A 17,840-nucleotide genomic window follows, 5' to 3' on the forward strand; every position below is an offset into this window, starting at 1 on the left:
CGACTTACCTGCAAACGCCGATGCTGCTGCAGAATCATCTGTAGCCTCTGGTGCCGATGTGTCCTCGCTCGTCTGACACGATGCAGGACCTGTGAGTGACGACACAGCGTGATCTCTTGAGAACACGGCTGTGTCTGCACTGCCAGAAGCTGGGCGTTGTGAAGAGAAGTGGATGATACTTCTCATCAGAACGCCCAGCTAGTAAAAGTAGTAAACACGCCCCGATGTACGCACATAATACACGCCCAGTTGTACTTTTACTTTTCAACACGCCCACTTGGACTTTTGCAAGCCTCATTTGCATAAATACGAAAATGGTCATAACTTGGCCAAAAATGCTCGTTTTTTAAAAATAAAAACGTTACTGTAATCTACATTGCAGCGCCTATCTGCTGCAATAGCAGATAGGGGTTGCAAAATCTGGTGACAGAGCCTCTTTAAACCTAGCGCTATTATTATAGTAATGTAGTATTATTATTCTAGTAATATAGTGTTATAGTAGTTCAAATAACTAATTGATTAACAATAATTTTGTATTGTATTAAATTTGAAAGTAATGCGGCCCGTCAACTTCCCATTTTTTCTATATGCGGCCCACTTACCCGGCCGAGTTTGAGACCCCTGCTGTAGACCAACACAACCCATCTAACATGAAGGAGTTGGAGCAGTTTTGCCTGGAAGAATGGGCATAAATCCCAGTGTCTAGATGTGCTAAGCCAATAGAGACATCCCCCAGGAGACTTCCATCTGTAATTATAGAAAAAGGCGGTTCACAAAGTTTTGACCTTGAGGCTGTGACGACTTCTGAACATTGAAGTTCTCTGTTTTATATCCTAATTTTTGTTTGCGTCACAGTAAAAAAATATTTTGCACCTGCAGAGTGGTACAACAAAGCAGGAAAAACACCAAGGAGGTGAATACTTTCTCAAGGCACGGTGGGTTGGAGAATGCATCTTGGGTGGAGTTACCCTTTAAAATTGCCATTGACCAGAACACAGCGGCAGGAATATAATAAGCCTTGTCCTGGTAACGGCATGTGGTGGTCATCTCCTTGCTATGTCCACCCAACTTCGTGGCCCTTTAACCCTTGCTTGCCATCAAATGTCTTGACACCAAATTCCTAACAGTCTGTTGCTTCAGACTTCATTCCCTCTGCGGTCTGTCAGCCAAATGTGCTCAGAGTTGTCCGAACTTCTTTGGATTTTAATGAGTGGAATGAATAGTTTTGCTGGGATGACAATGACTTCACCCGCTGTCTCCCAGCTGCTTCTACTTTGCAAACCTCTGATGTGAAAAGCAACTGCTGCTTATTCTACCCAGAAATTCACGTGGCTTCAAAAGATCTTTCCTCTTGTAGCTGAGGAGTGTACAGACGGAGCAGGGGAGAAATTCCAGTGGACACGGTATTCCTGGACCACAGAGCTGACGTTCCACATCACAACCGTGTCTTCACGGCTGTCTATAGAGCGGCTTTGGCAAAAGAGATGAATCCTCAGTAGATTAGTAATTTGTTTGTACATTCACTACGGTTTTTAAGGAAATCCCCACCCAAAACTAACAGGGCTATTTATCATACAGACATGAGGCCTAGACCCAAAAATTGTTAAAAAACACGCAACCAATGAGAAGTTCCCATCGATAATCGAGGAACACAACAGACACATAGAGATGATCAATCGTAATTTGTTGAGTTGGTGGAATAATCTCCATGTGTTTACAGCTGGTTCCTCGTGAGCCCTGCCAATACTATCACCCTCACCCTCTGAAGACGTCTCACTGCCCACTGAAAATGTTACACCACCTTAAGCCTATATAATAATGGCCAAATCATTACAACTGCCCCCCCCCCCCCCCCCCCCCAAGGACCCCAACTTATGCACGCCTGCAAAAGTGTAGTAAACATAATAGAAATATTCCCCCATATGTAAACAGACCAAGAAGTCGGGTGGGAGGCTGCTCCTGCTGGTTTCCTGCTCTACACTAAGCCCCTCCCCTTTCTGCTGGCTCGGTGTCTCCCCTAAGGCCGGATTCACACGAGCGTGTTCGATCTGTGATGAATGGTCCGTATGTCGGCCGTATTTCCCGGACCGAACACAGTGCAGGGATCCGAGCTCCTAACATCATAGTTATGTATGACGCCAGGTGTCACTGCCTCTCTGTGGAAAAACTGTCCCGTGCTGTAATCATGTTTTCAGTACAGGACAGTAGTTCTCGCGGGGAGGCAGTGACACCTGGCGTCATAGATAACTATGATGCTAGGAGCCCGGATCCCTGCACTGTGTTTAGTCCGGGAAATGCGGCCGACATACGGATCATATATCACAGACCGAACACGCTCATGTGAATCCGGCCTAAATCTCCTTACCAGCCATTACCCACATTAATGAATCGGATGTGAGAATCGTCAACGTGTCATTGGTTTATCACCACAAGTGTCAGTGTGTCATAGTCCTGTACCCCAAGTGTCATTATCCTGCACCCCGAGGGTCAGTGTGTCATTATCCTGCACCCCAAGGGTCAGTGTGTCATTATCCTGTATCAAAAGTTTCATTGTCTTGTACCCCAAGCGTCAGTGTATCATTATCCTATACCCCAAGTGTCAGTGTGTCATTATCCTATACCCCAAGTGTCAGTGTGTCATTATCCTGTACCTCAAGGGTCAGCGTGTCATTATCCTGTACCCCAAGGGCCAGTGTATCATTATCCTGTACCCCAAGTGTCATTATCCTGTAGCCCAAGTGTCAGTGTATCATTATCCTGTACCCCAAGTGTCAGCGTGTCATTATCCTGTATCCCAAATGTCAGCTTGTCATCCTGTACCCCAAGTGTCAGCGTGTCATTATCCTGTACCCCACAACACTGAAGATGAGGAAGCAGTGCTCCAAATGAAAAAGTAATACATTTATTCACTAAAGGTTCACAACAACGCTTCACCTTCTCATTGAAGGTTTCCGCATCTTCAGTTTTGTGGTGTCAGTCAGGTCGCTCCTGCGAAGCTTTGCACCCACCGTTTTGGTTACCTGCTTCTGTGCTTCTCCATTTATCTTACTTTTTTCTACCCTGTACCACAAGTGGCAGTTTATCATTATTCTGTAACCAGGGGGTAAGAAAAACTAGTGTCATTGTCTGGAAACCCTATGTGTATTGTAGCAGTGCAGCTACTGGACAGTGCAGAAACTGTCAGGTTTTAAGCAACCAGGGAACATGTACAGCAGCGAGGGATTTCTCTACTGTTACTTGGGTGGAAAACCTGGAATAGGGCCTGGTTTGCTGGAGTGTGAAGGAGAAGAGCGGCTTCCACTCCATACAGACAGTCCGTGACTTGGGCTGTCTGAGGAGCCTAGTTAGGCTTCACCTGAGGCGGCTCTTTAATTGAGGTGTGTGCAGTTCACATAGGGCTCTCAGTCTGGGGAAGACAGGCATGCCAGCCTGTGAGAGTCACCAACGTGTAAGGTAAAGCTGCCTATGTTTTGAGGTGCTGGGCACAAGGCTCAGTGTCTCGCAGTGAGAATGTGTTAGTTAGAGGCTGGACGGCCTAGGGTTTATTTTGTATGTTTTTTTGTTGTAACACTGCTTGCTGTGGTGAAGACAATAAAGCTAGCTGCAGCTGGTTTAAACTTTTATTCAATGAGTTGGAGTGAACTTTATATGTGCGCCAACCATCTCACCCTGGAGATGGCGATCCTGTGAGCTAAGTGGTCGCCAAGATGTCACAGTATTTAATCTAGGACCCCAGGTATTCATGTTCCTCTGGGAATATGAACTTTTGAGATCATGAAGCAGCTTAAGAAAAACCTACAGTTAATGAGAAGTCCTAGTAATAGGCTATGACCCACAAACTCTACATGAAATAGGCCTCAGAAAGGACTTGGCCAAGTGAACGTCCAAGAAGAAAGCTCTTGTGCAATATATGTCATTAGATGATTTATTTCTGGTGACCCCGCTCGTCCCCAGTCCTCAGTAATAAAGTACAGATCTCATTCTGTATAAATCCTCCCTTGTTGACATTGTGCCGCGTTCATTTTCATTTCCTTTCTGGCGTTTTAATATTAGATTAGAACAATTAGTGTTTGACGCTGCGATTTCCACGAGTAGAAAAACTATTGGAAATGATCTGTGGTTGAACCAAAAAAACGTATCTTTTCTGATGTGACATTCGGAAGTGGAACCAAACTAGATCAAATCTGCCATGAAGGAACAGTACCCACTTAAATACAAAAACTTCAGTAAAGTAACGTCTTGAGTCGTCCCGTAATGCCAAGCTCTTAAAATTTCTACTTTTCTTATAGTTAGAACTGTTTCCAGGAAAGCTGTGTGGCCGCCAAAATGGCTGCCATTACAGGTCCCAAAAAGAGTAGGGTTGCCACCGTTTCCAACAAAAATGACCGGCCCTATAAAAAAAAAAACTGTGTAACACTGTGTGGGGTGTATTGGAAATCATAATGGTTGCCACCAAACTATCCCAGAAAAGTATAGAGCTATGAAATAGCAGAAACCTATTTTTAAAGATTGAGTGTTTTAAAAAACGCACGTGAAAATACCCTATTGGGGAATTATGAGTTAATAGAGGAGAGGGGGGTTTCCCATTTAAGACTGTGATCTATTAGCCAGAGTGACTACAAAAAGGATCTCTCACCCTGGAGGACTCTGCACATCTATGCATTGATTTCAATGAGAACTGTGTAATGCTTCTTTCCCCCTGTGGAGGCGCTGCAGGGAAGCTGAACTCTTTTCTGCTTGGTTCCACTCCACAGATCGCCGGGGGTCCCATAGCAGAACATGCTGTGATCAGTTTATTGTTGGAGTCCCTTCTAACAAAAAAGGATTGTACAAAGAGGACACCACTTTAAGTAATTGATAGAAAAGGAGGACTCCATGACTTGTATTGCCCACATAATTGTTTTCCTTTTTCATTTTAGGGGGAAATGCCAAGACTGATTTAAGTTTTTTCAGAAATTTGTGACATGGATGAGGTAACCCTGTCACAGTCTCCAACCATTTATCCAGAAGTCAATGATCTAATTTAGTTATATATACATATATAACCATACAGAGACCAGATAAACAATGGTTGCTCTTCCGGGATAGTGAGTAATTCTTCTGCGATAGTGAGCGGTTCTTCCGGGATAGTGAGCGGTTCTCCTGCGATAGTGAGCGGTTCTCCTGCGATAGTGAGCGGTTCTCCTGCGATAGTGAGCGGTTCTCCTGCGATAGTGAGCGGTTCTCCTGCGATAGTGAGCGGCTCTTCCGGGATAGTGAGCGGCTCTTCCGGGATAGTGAGCGGCTCTTCCGGGATAGTGAGCGGCTCTTCCGGGATAGTGAGCGGCTCTTCCGGGATAGTGAGCGGCTCTTCCGGGATAGTGAGCGGCTCTTCCGGGATAGTGAGCGGCTCTTCCGGGATAGTGAGCGGCTCTTCCGAGATAGTGAGCGGCTCTTCCGGGATAGTGAGCGGTTCTCCGGGATAGTGAGCGGTTCTCCGGGATAGTGAGCGGCTCTTCCGGGATAGTGAGCGGCTCTTCCGGGATAGTGAGCAGCTCTTCCGGGATAGTGAGCAGCTCTTCCGGTATAGTGAGCGGCTCTTCCGAGATAGTGAGCGGTTTTTCCGGAATAGTGAGCGGTTCTTCCGGGATAGTGAGCGGCTCTTCCGAGATAGTGAGCGGTTCTTCCGGGATAGTGAGTGACTATTAACATTTTGCAAATTATTAAAAATAGGATAAAAATCTGTATTATAAATTGGTTATGGAGCTCGCTGTCTAGGAACTATAGTTCATGTTTTTCCCTCTGACACAAAAGTACTAAGCAATCTAATATGGAAATGTTTTTATCGAGAGGAAGAAAGATCTGAATGTCCATTACGAAGACTTCAGGGATGTTTTGCATACAGGGTTTATCAAAGTTCTATGGAAACCTATTACAAATACGCCGCCTGTTCTGGGTCCAGTGAATAGATCTATTATTTCTCTATCACACATACAGTATCTCTACTACCCTCAAACCTTATTACAGGACAGACATCTTGAAACGAGTTGGTGCATTTGGAATCTATATGCTATATCTGACCTGTATCCATCCCCCCTCAGTAGACTTCCTTAGCAAGCTAGAAACACCAAAAAGAATTACATGGTACCCCCATTTTTATATGCATTAGCTTTAGATAAAATGGGGACATATAGTTGGTGCAGATGCACACACCAGAGAGTGTGGGTGCCCATATAGGTACATCAATTGGGCAAAATGTCCCAAAACTATTTTTGCGTATTTAAATATCTTGTATATATGCCACACGTTTACCCCACTCGTTTACTTACTGTGCCATTCTGCACCACATACACGGTACACATATAGAAAACTGCCCTAAAGGAGTCTATGCAAATAAAACATTATTTTTTTATTTTAAAAAATGGACTTTTAAAAGCGGTATTCCGGTTGTAAGAAGTTGTACTTATCCACTAGATAGATGATAACTGCTACATCAGTGGGGGTACGACCACTGGGACCCCCACTAATCGCCAGAAAAGGGGTCCTATAACCCGTCGTTCCCCACAGCAGCAAAACTGCTTGCCAGGAGGAGTTGAATGGAGTGGCGGTCTATTCAAAGTCTACGACAATGACGGGAGAAATAAGCACGATAAGTACACGTTGAAGGGGTATACCAAAAATAGACCTTTTTCAAATGATAAATGTCTCATCACAGGGGGCTCCCACCACTGGGACCCCCACTGATAACTAGAACGAGGGCCCGCTCCATCTCACTGCACAACCCTGTGCGCTGAAGCTTTATTCAAAGTCAATGGGACTGACAGAAACAGCCACGCACCGTACTCGACGGTCTTTGTCAGTCCCAAAGACATTGAATAGAGCGGCACCACGGAGGCTCGTTCGCCACTGCGTTTAGGGAGTGAGGAGGAACGGGGGGCTTAGGACCCTCATTCTAGTGATTGTGGGGGTCCCAACTATAATAATTGTTCATTCTGGGAATACGGTTTACCGGGGAAAGGAGACATGGAGGCAACCAGAGTAAAGGTGGTATTACATGGCCCGATCTGGGCCGTGTAAACGAGTGCCGATCAACGAGACAGCTTGTTCATCGGCGCTCGTTTGCTCCTTTCACAAGGATCTAGTATTAGGACGAGTGCTCGTTATTTCCGATTGCTCGTCCCCATACATTTTTATAATGTCGCTAGCACGTCTCCCTGTTTACACACGGAGATGTGCTGCCGACAACGATAATAGTTTTGGCATTTAAAACTATGCAATCAGCCGATGAGCGAGCGCCGTTCATCGGCTGATCGTTGCCCTATTTACACGGGGCAATGATCGGGAGCGAGCGTTATGTGAACGCTCATTGGCCGGTGTAAAGGAGCCTTAAAGACTTTAGACGTCCGATGGTCCATGCAAACAGGCAGTCCTAAACATACCAGATTACAGGACTCTCACCGTGTACTGCTATTGTATAAGAAGCAGGGAATAAGAACATTGCGCCGTGGGTTAATTAATCCCGGGTCCTCTTGAGGAGAATTTGAGCTGTAGACACAAACATAATAAACTGGGCCAGATGTGATATTGCATAATTCTGCGGTGGTGGTCATGTGGGGGATTCCGTTTCATCACTACATTAACCGTTCACCTCCCAGGATTCAGAGCAGCCTGTTCACGTGCGAGTCCCAGGAGAAAGCAGCCACATGGACGGGCATGAGCCGGGTGAGGAGAACACGCTTATATCATCAGGCTCCACTGTGGGGCTTCGTCTGAAAACGTTAAAGAGGAGCTCCGGTTTCACCACACACAGTTAATATACAGATGTTATAGCCCACTCTCCATAGGTGTCAGCGGTTCTCCAGGGACAGGTTCTAAAGTATTATAACAATGTATATCGTTCAGCTGTTCTCTCAGAAAATATCACACGATAGGATTAGATACACAGCTCAGAAGACAGTATCACCCATGATAGGATTGGATACAGCGGCTCAGCAGAAAGCATTACACCTGATCTGCTTAGATACACTGGCTCAGCAGACAGAATCATACATAATAGGCTTAGATACACCGGTTTGTGGACAGTATCACACTATAGGATTAGATACACCAGCTCAGCATGCAGTATCACACTATAGGATTAGTTACACCGGCTCAGCAGACAGCATTACACATTATATGTTTAGATACACCAGAACAGTGGATAGTATCACACTATTGAATTAGATACACCAGCTCAGCAGACATGATAGGATTAGATACACCAGCTCAGCAGACAGTATTACACATATGATTAGATACACCAGCTCAGCAGACAGTATCACACATGATAGGATTAGATACAAATCGCTCAGCAGACCGTATCACACATCATAGGATTGGATACAGCACCTCAGCAAGAAAGAATTACACCTGATCTGCTTAGATACACTGGCTCAGCATGCAGTGTCACACTATAGGATTAGATACACCAGCTTAGCAGACAGCATTACACATCATATGCTTAGATACACCAGCTCAGTGGACAGTATCACACTATAGAATTAGATATACCAGCCCAGCAGACATGACATAATTAGATACACCAGCTCAGAAGACCGAATAGTATTAGCCAGACGGTATCACAAATGAAAGGATTAGATACACCAGCTCAGTAGACCGTATCACACTATAGGATTAGATACACCAGCTCAGTGGACAGTATCACACTATAGAATTAGATACACCAGCCCAGCAGACATGATAGGATTAGATACACCAGCTCAGCAGAAGGTATCATACGATAGGATTAGATACACCAGCTCAGCAGACAGAATAGGATTAGCCAGACGGTATCACAAATGAAATGATTAGATACACCAGCTCAGTAGACAGTATCACACGATAAAATTAGAAACACCAGCTCAGTAGGACATTTGTTATGTTGGCAGTTCTAGTTTTCACTGCACAAGCAAAAATATAAAGATCTGTTTACATCAGAATTTGAATAGGATATAGACGGTCCTGCTGACCCCTGAGGAGGGGGTCCGAGTGTGCAAAATCCCATCAGTACGGAGGAAAGCTGTATACACAGTGGATTATAAAGTGGAGCTCCCTTATGCAGAACCATAAACCTGCCAGATTATCAAACATCATGGATTATTGGACAGGCATAAGCAAAGAACAATTACGTTTAGAGATCATCCAGGATGACATAAACCCCGCCGTCCAGAATAATAGAATTCTGACATCAAATATTGCAGCTATTTTGGGGCTGAGACTAATCCACACCCACAGTGGAAAAAAGAACAAATCTCATTTGGCTCCTTCATATTATTCATATTTAGCTATTTTTAGGAGCCGTCAGGAATGAACGAACTCATGTTGCCTAATTTTCCAAACAAGATGGCGGCCAGAAGCATGACTGTAACGGTGGTTGGTTATGAGTGACGGCGGGCCAGAATTATTACGGCGGGTGCAGGCAAGCAGCGAGACGGGGAGGCTCGTACACGTGATGCAGTTACAGATCAAGAGCTCTGGCGCGTGTTTCCGGGCTAAATCTCTATCCGCCGATTTCATGGTGTGGAGGACCTGGACGGTTTCAGGCGAGAGGCATGTGTGCTGATTTTTTCCAGATGACTTCTGTATAGACGGGGCCAAGCCTGACCCCTCCCCAATAGTCCCGGAGCCAGAACACAACTCGAGCCTGTGCGAGCGCTCCCATTTCTCCCTGGTAGAAATTTGGCAAACTCCGAATCGCTCGTGGACGGCGCGTTATTGCCATCACCTATTAACCCCTGCATTCCCAAGATGCTCGGACATCAGTTTTGATTAAACCGTTGAAAAATAGAAAATAGCTTGTAGCACAAGCGGATCTAGAACAATAAATTGCTAAATGTGGCAGTATAAAGTATGGGGGTAAATAATTAGAAGACCAGTGCTGATGAATACTGAAAACATAATAAAGTTGCATTCTAAGGGGGTGAAATATGACAGAATTATTCCCATTCCATCATATGGGGCAACAAATGTAACACAAACATAACTCGACACAATGACAACAGCAAAACTCACAAAGCAAGTGGACATACACAATTCCTGTATAGTTGTAAGATAGACCCCAAGAATTACTCGCTCTAGAGGGGACAGGGGACCACAGTCCAACACTGAATACGCCCCTCTCCCTATTTTCCACCATCCAAAATTCACCCGCTAACTCCCCACCACCATTTCAGTTCATCTAACCTCTTCATGGCCATTCTTCTAACACGATTGTCAATAACCTGGATCAGTTCAAGCAAAAGTGGACAACCCCTTTAAGGGTGAATTCAGACTTTGCGGCTGAGGCGCGGTTAAAATAGCATAAATAAACCCTCATTCGTTTCTACTGCGATTTGATGCGCTTTTTTTAAATCAAATCACGGTAAAAAATGCATGTGGTTTTTATACCGCAATGCCTAAATACACCCCAAGAAAAAAAACAACAACTCACAACTCACAACATACAACACAACACACACAGCATCGATCGCTATTTTTTTTTGGGTATAAACAATGTTACGGTATATTGAAACGTATTCTCTTTTGAGTTTCAGGAGGGAATGAGTCTGAGGGGTTTGTCAATCTGTAAAAGAGTCTAAGAGGTGGAGCCTTTATACTTGTTCAGCGAGGGCTTTGATCAATCACATTAAATGTTGCAAAGTGTGAGGTCGCATGGCAGGCCAATCAGCAGTCGGCATGTAGAAGAAGCTGCTAAGAGGGCTGGGAAGGGGTGTAACCTCATATGAATATTCATAAGGAGCTATTGTGATTAAGATATGCAGATAAATTCTTGAAGTCTGCAATAAATGTGAATTAAAGAGAATAACCCTTGCATTGCGCAAAATATTCCTAGATCATTATAAAAGGATTGGGCAACAGGGTAACTCTTTAACCCCTTAGAGACCAGTCTAGTTTAGGTCTTAATAATCAAGCAATTTTTTATGGTTTTTTTCCGGTCCCCCGTCGTGCGGATTCTGAGATTTTCATCGCTTTTTTATAGCACTGCCGGGGGACCGGAAGTCTAGTTGGACAGCCTTCTTTGATGACGATACCACTCTTCGTCACGTGATCAAGCCTTTGTACTCCATGCACTCGATCTACTCGCTGTACTACTGCTCCCGCATAACCCCTTTAATTTCTTTGCTTCACTTATCTTGCGCTTCTTTTGAGTTCTCCTCCATTCAAGTGTCAAGCGAAGTCCAGATTTCTGCATTGTGAGTGGTCAGATAACGGTTACATAGTTAGGCCAACCATACACGAGACAGCTGTCAGCCGAATACTTATTCCGCCAAGCATGCATGTTTATTTTAATGGAGAGAGGGGAAAAGCAGCTCCCAGGACCCTCTGGCCGCTGCTTATCACTTACTGGAACAAAAAATTGGGTATGGTGAAATCCAACATGCCCGATTCCTCATTCCCCCCACTAATCTGCCATAATGGGACAGAACCAAAATCGGTGGGTACAGAGTTTAAGGTCTATGGCCAGCTAGTCACGTGCCTGCCAATGGGGCGGAGCTAAATGGAACAGCAGCCCTGTATATGAATACAAAAATGACAAATTGGCTACAAAAAAGTAAGGTCACTGAACTTTTTAGGTGGCTTTAAACTGTGAAATGTTGTAAAAAGTGGAATTACACTTTCATTTACTTGGAAAACTATATTATTGCATCTCATCTAAAGCCCAACATTGTAGAATAGAAGTTCTTCATGTTTCAATCCACATAATATACGATGACACTATGTGACGGTCACTAAACTTAAATAATTGATGTATTGTGACAGTCCATAATACCATGAGATACAGGAGGTCTATGAGTGTCAGATTCCAGGAGGCCGTCTATTCTAGGTGTGTCACCCCCGGGTAGATGTCATCTCATCTGTGCTCTTTGTTCTAAAAGGACAATTACGGTTCTAGAAATGGGTCTGAGAAATGTTATCTCCTCCCGCTCCATAATAATATTATATAATAACCTGCCAGATTTTACAGAGTTTTTCAATCATGAACTAGTGCAAAAATGGAACAACCAGTGTGTGACCATGGAGGATGTGAGCGTCCAGGGGACAAGATGAAGGATAGATAGTAGAGACAGCTGCGTAGAGCACAGCTGTCTACCCTTGGCATGGGTGCAATCCCCCCAGTAATCAATAGGAGCCCTCACGCAGCGCTCCATCCTGTCCTAGCCATAGGGATGAGTGCAGGGACAGGAAGCTTCAACTCATCCAACATATCTTCTTGTCTGGAGAGGAGCAACGGGGTAACAGGCAATAAGGCAAGCGCCCTAAAATGCTGGCCACCAGAGGCGGGGAGGGGCAACAAAACCACTGGCCACCAGAGACGGGGGAAACAAAACCACTGGCCACCAGAGACGGGGGAAACAAAATCACTGGCCATCAGAGACGGGGGAAACAAAATCACTGGCTATCAGAGACGGGGGAAACAAAATCATTGGCTACCAGAGACAGGGAGCAACAAAATCACTGGCCACCAGAGACAGGGGGGCAACAAAACTACTGGCCACCAGAGACAGGGGGGGCCATAAAACCACTGGCCACCAGAGACAGGGGGGCAACAAAACCAATGGACATCAGAGACAGGGGGGCAACAAAACCACTGGCCACCAGAGACAGGGAGTAACAAAACCACTGGCCACCAGAGACAGGGGGGCAACAAAACCACTGGCCACCAGAGACAGGGGGGCAACAAAACTACTGGCCACCAGAGACAGGGGGGCAACAAAACTACTGGCCACCAGAGACAGGGGGGCAACAAAATCACTGGCCACCAGAGACAGGGGGGCAACAAAACCACTGGCCACCAGAGACAGGGGGGCAACAAAACCACTGGCCACCAGAGACAGGGGGGCAACAAAACCACTGGCCACCAGAGACAGGGGGGCAACAAAACCACTGGCCACCAGAGACAGGGGGGCAACAAAACCACTGGCCACCAGAGACAGGGGGGCAACAAAACTACTGGCCTCCAGAGACAGGGAGTAACAAAACCACTGGCCACCAGAGACAGGGGGGCAACAAAACCACTGGCCACCAGAGACAGGGAGTAACAAAACCACTGGCCACCAGAGACAGGGAGTAACAAAACCACTGGCCACCAGAGACAGGGGGGAAACAAAACCACTGGCCACCAGAGACAGGGAGTAACAAAACCACTGGCTACCAGAGACAGGGGGGCAACAAAACCACTGGCCACCAGAGACAGGGGGGCAACAACACTACTGGCCACCAGAGACAGGGGGGCAACAAAACCAATGGTCATCAGAGACAGTGGAAACAAAACCGCTGGTTACCAGAGACAGGGGGGCAACAAAACCAATTGCCACCAGAGACAGGGGGCAAGAAAACTGCTGGCCACCAGAGACAGGGGGCAACAAAACTGCTGGCCAACAGATAGGAGGCAACAAAACTTCTGGCCACCAGAGACAGGGGGGCAATAAAAACTGTTGGCCACCACAGAGAGAGGAGCAACTAGACTGTTGGCCACCACAGAGAGAGGAGCAACTAGACTGTTGGCCACCAGAGATGGGAGGGTCAACAAGACCACTGGCCACTAGAGACAGACCGACACAAAATCACACTGAACTGGGAACAGACCTGCAGTAGCAATCTAATAGATAAACCCCAAAAACTGTCGATCACCAGATATGAGGGGGGGGGGGGGCAGACGAAAAAACAGTTGGCAAACAAAATCACACCAAACTTGCTGGGAATAGTCCTGTAGTAGCATTCCAATGGACAACAGATATTGAAGGACTAAGCGTTCCGGCACCAGTAACTGAGACACTAAGCCAGTGGTCACCAAGGAGAAAATGTGCCATCTACCCACTGCACGCCCAAAACAGCTGCCTCAACTGCCCAGTGTGGAATTGGGCCAAGTGCTTTAAAATTTATTTTCTTTTTCATGTCCCATTGGATTGTTGGCGAACACTTACGAAAAATGTCACTGGATCTTTTTAAGGACACAATGTACACTTGTGGACTGCGTCATAAAACTTTCCCAGTACAAAAGTGTTCGAGATGTACAACAGCTTCATAAGTGACTCATTGAACACATTCTTCATGCCCGATGGGGCATTTCTGCGTGGAGGAATCAGGGATGAGATAAATCTGCACAAATTTTCAGTTTTCTTTCTAAATCCGAATCGGACGTGGAATCAACACTTTCAAGTCCCACAAGTAAAGCGTCCAGGAAATGAGACATAATTCATAGGATCAGCCTTCATGTAACCCAGTCACTGTAAACTGTCAGGAATTGAATGTTGTTATGTGACCGCAAAAAGACCAAAGTCCCTGTAATCTGCATCAAGCTAATGACATCGAGCAAACTCCACATTCCAGGCCCGAGATTTCCTATTAACTCTACAACTAAATTAGGAATTATTTCCGTCTACTGAACACAACGCTTAATTGAGTTTATGGTTTCATCCTTCGTTAAAAAAGGCAAAAGAAAAAAAACGTACATGGCTTCCCTCTGAATTCACTGGCCAGACGGAGGCAATATCCATGTATAGATCATCAATACAGTCAAATTAATTTGCACTGTCCTCTAACCGTCCAAATTGTCCGGCACAGAACTGGGAGACGCACTAGATATGCAATTCTGAGACTCCTCCGATTATAAACATTTTATGTTAGACCTACTGGAGACCCAAAATATTTCATAATCAGCCCCCCCCCCCATCACCCTCATTTTCACAGGGCAGTCCACACTTTTCATTATGAAGGAGATGAAGCTTTGTTATAATTACAAAAAGTACTGGAGCAGATATTATAGACAAAAAGTGAAGACAGTCGAGCAACAGGAAACTGTGGGCCACTGGGGGCAGAATGGGGCAGCCAAGGGGCAGAACGGGGCAGCCAATCCGCCGGGGGGGGGGGCAGAACTGGAAAGCCAATCCGCGCGTCGGGCAGAATGGGACAGCCAATCCACCGGGGGGCAGAATGGGACAGCCAATCCACCGGGGGGCAGAATGGGACAGCCAATCCGCCGGGGGGTAGAATGGGACAGCCAATCCGCCGGGGGGTAGAATGGGACAGCCAAGCTGCCAGGGGAAGATGGGGCAGCCAAGCCACGGGGGGCAGAATGGGACAGCCAAGCCGGCCAGGGGTAGATAAGCTGGACACCAGTCGTAGGACTTCAAGTTCTGAGACGAGCACTAAACCAGCACTAGCAAGAGGAGCCCCAATTTGATTATTGCTGTGGCCACCCTGTTCTGAAGATGTATAAGTACCTTTAGATTAGAAGAGAGAGGTTGCAACCTGTGACTTTCCCTAATAATAGACAAGCTAGGGCTTTTTAGTTGTGGAACTGCCAGCATATCTGATATTGATGAAATTGGATGCCATGGCCCCTTTTGACAAAAAAAATAAGAAAGAATAAGCTGCCTGTCTACCCCACACTACACTGCTGCTTTGTTGTAAAGTTATAATGTTAGACATTGTCGCATGTATATAGGAGTTTTTGATGTTGGGCAGACTACAGGGCAAGATGGCCATACACATGCATGTGAATGGGGTAAAAAAAAAAATCACATTAGTGGCAGTCTGACAACTGGAATCCCACACCAACGTCCAGAACGTATAGGTCCCACCGCACATTTCCTGGTATGAGAAGCAGCCGTGAGCAACCGCTTCTCACTCTTATGAGTGTTCCCACTTGTCCGTAACCACAATTCCCAGTGATCTCAATGTATACGCAGTCATCCGTCAAGCAAATCCAATCCGTTCTGATATCTATGGGGGTCCAAGCGGCTTAACCAATCCCAACCCCCCCCCCCCCCCCACGTAACTATTACCTGATAAAAGGTAATCTTTTTTTTAAGTCACATAATAACAATATATTGTTTTTGTTGTAGCTTGTAAATAATAAGCACACGAGCTTAATCCATTTCATTACAGCAATGACAGAGTTACAGACGTGCAAGGCATCCTCACTACTACCGCATACCTAAGAGCGCAACATACAGTGCTGTCTTACATCCCTGTTTGTCCTGTCCCTTTAAGAGGCTGAGAATACATGTGGCTTCAGTGTCAGCTTCACTATGGAGATCAGACATTGCAGAAGGAGGAGGAGGAGAGGCTGAATCTTACACCCCCACATTACAGGGGGAATCCCTGCTAAACACAAGCCTGAGGATCCCAGTCCTGCCAGCCTCACAGGAGCTGTGCCCTGTCCGCCACCACTGCATACATGGGCAGGGGGGTCCTCTAACCACCCCCAGCCCCAACCTATTCTGCAACACTCAGCTCTAGAACAAAGTCCTCTTTATACTGTCACCATGGGAGCAACACAGAGGAGCTGACTCTCCCGGTCTACTGTGCTTTACTTGTCTTCTGTACAATCCTACCTACTACACCATGCTGCCCAGACCCAGGAACACCTTCACCCTCAAGCAGGACCCCAAAGAGACCACGGTAAGTGAACCCTGCGTGCCAAGCCGGAGTGTTTGTTTACCAGAAGTGCAAACATTGTATCTCATCACTAAGACAACATAGGTAGCCACGGGCAGAAGATCAGCTTTGCAATCATTTTGCCACTGGTTCTTCACCAGGGGCATGTTCTAGCCAAGCTTATTGTGTGGTCAGTCAGTGTCACATGCCATGCCCTGGCATTATTATACAAAGCCCCTCTGTTATAGCCCTGGCAGCTTGTATTCCTCTGCTCATTCATCGTCCATCTTGCTATTTTTTAAGAAATATATAGCAACTATTCTACGATGACTTAGATTTGCACCGGTCAGAATGGATTGTGACGAGACGATGATGGATAATGAGAATATAATCAGTTAATTGGTCATTATTTGTATGGCGATAAAGATGGAGCGATAGGATGTTGGGCACGTCTATGCCCGTCTTTACAGATGGAGCGATAGGATGTTGGGCACGTCTATGCCCGTCTTTACAGATGGAGCGATAGGATGTTGGGCACGTCTATGCTCGTCTTTACAGATGGAGCGATAGGATGTTGGGCACGTCTATGCCCGTCTTTACAGATGGAGCGATAGGATGTTGGGCACGTCTATGCCCGTCTTTACAGATGGAGCGATAGGATGTTGGGCACATCTATGCCCGTCTTTACAGATGGAGCGATAGGATGTTGGGCATGTCTATGCCCGTCTTTACAAATGAAGAGATAGGATGTTGGGCACGTCTATGCTCGTCTTTACAGATGGAGCGATAGGATGTTGGGCACGTCTATGCCCGTCTTTACAGATGGAGCGATAGGATGTTGGGCACGTCTATGCCCGTCTTTACAGATGGAGCGATAGGATGTTGGGCACGTCTATGCCGTCTTTACAGATGGAGCGATAGGATGTTGGGCACGTCTATGCTCGTCTTTACAGATGGAGCGATAGGATGTTGGGCACGTCTATGCCCGTCTTTACAGATGGAGCGATAGGATGTTGGGCACGTCTATGCCCGTCTTTACAGATGGAGCGATAGGATGTTGGGCACGTCTATGCCCGTCTTTACAGATGGAGCGATAGGATGTTGGGCACGTCTATGCTCGTCTTTACAGATGGAGCGATAGGATGTTGGGCACGTCTATGCCCGTCTTTACAGATGGAGCGATAGGATGTTGGGCACGTCTATGCCCGTCTTTACAGATGGAGCGATAGGATGTTGGGCACGTCTATGCCCGTCTTTACAGATGGAGCGATAGGATGTTGGGCACGTCTATGCTCGTCTTTACAGATGGAGCGATAGGATGTTGGGCACGTCTATGCCCGTCTTTACAGATGGAGCGATAGGATGTTGGGCACGTCTATGCCCGTCTTTACAGATGGAGCGATAGGATGTTGGGCACGTCTATGCCCGTCTTTACAGAT

At 46.1% G+C, this 17,840-nt stretch overlaps 1 protein-coding gene and 1 long non-coding RNA gene across 5 annotated transcripts in view; one reads left to right on the forward strand and one right to left on the reverse strand.

The window, feature by feature from the left end:
- LOC142664914 (uncharacterized) overlaps nucleotides 1-17,840 on the reverse strand; it is a 254,020-nt gene that overhangs the window by 93,064 nt on the left and 143,116 nt on the right. The window lies entirely within an intron of this gene.
- Nucleotides 16,051-17,840, forward strand: part of MTMR11 (myotubularin related protein 11) — a 43,270-nt gene continuing 41,480 nt past the window's right edge. The window contains exon 1 of the mRNA XM_075844344.1: nucleotides 16,051-16,425. Within this exon, the coding sequence (XP_075700459.1) occupies nucleotides 16,369-16,425 (57 nt within the window). The 5' untranslated portion in view covers nucleotides 16,051-16,368. The remainder of the gene's footprint in view (nucleotides 16,426-17,840) is intronic.

Source organism: Rhinoderma darwinii, chromosome 12 (genome assembly GCF_050947455.1).
Source record: "Rhinoderma darwinii isolate aRhiDar2 chromosome 12, aRhiDar2.hap1, whole genome shotgun sequence".
Classification (NCBI taxonomy): domain Eukaryota; kingdom Metazoa; phylum Chordata; class Amphibia; order Anura; family Rhinodermatidae; genus Rhinoderma; species Rhinoderma darwinii.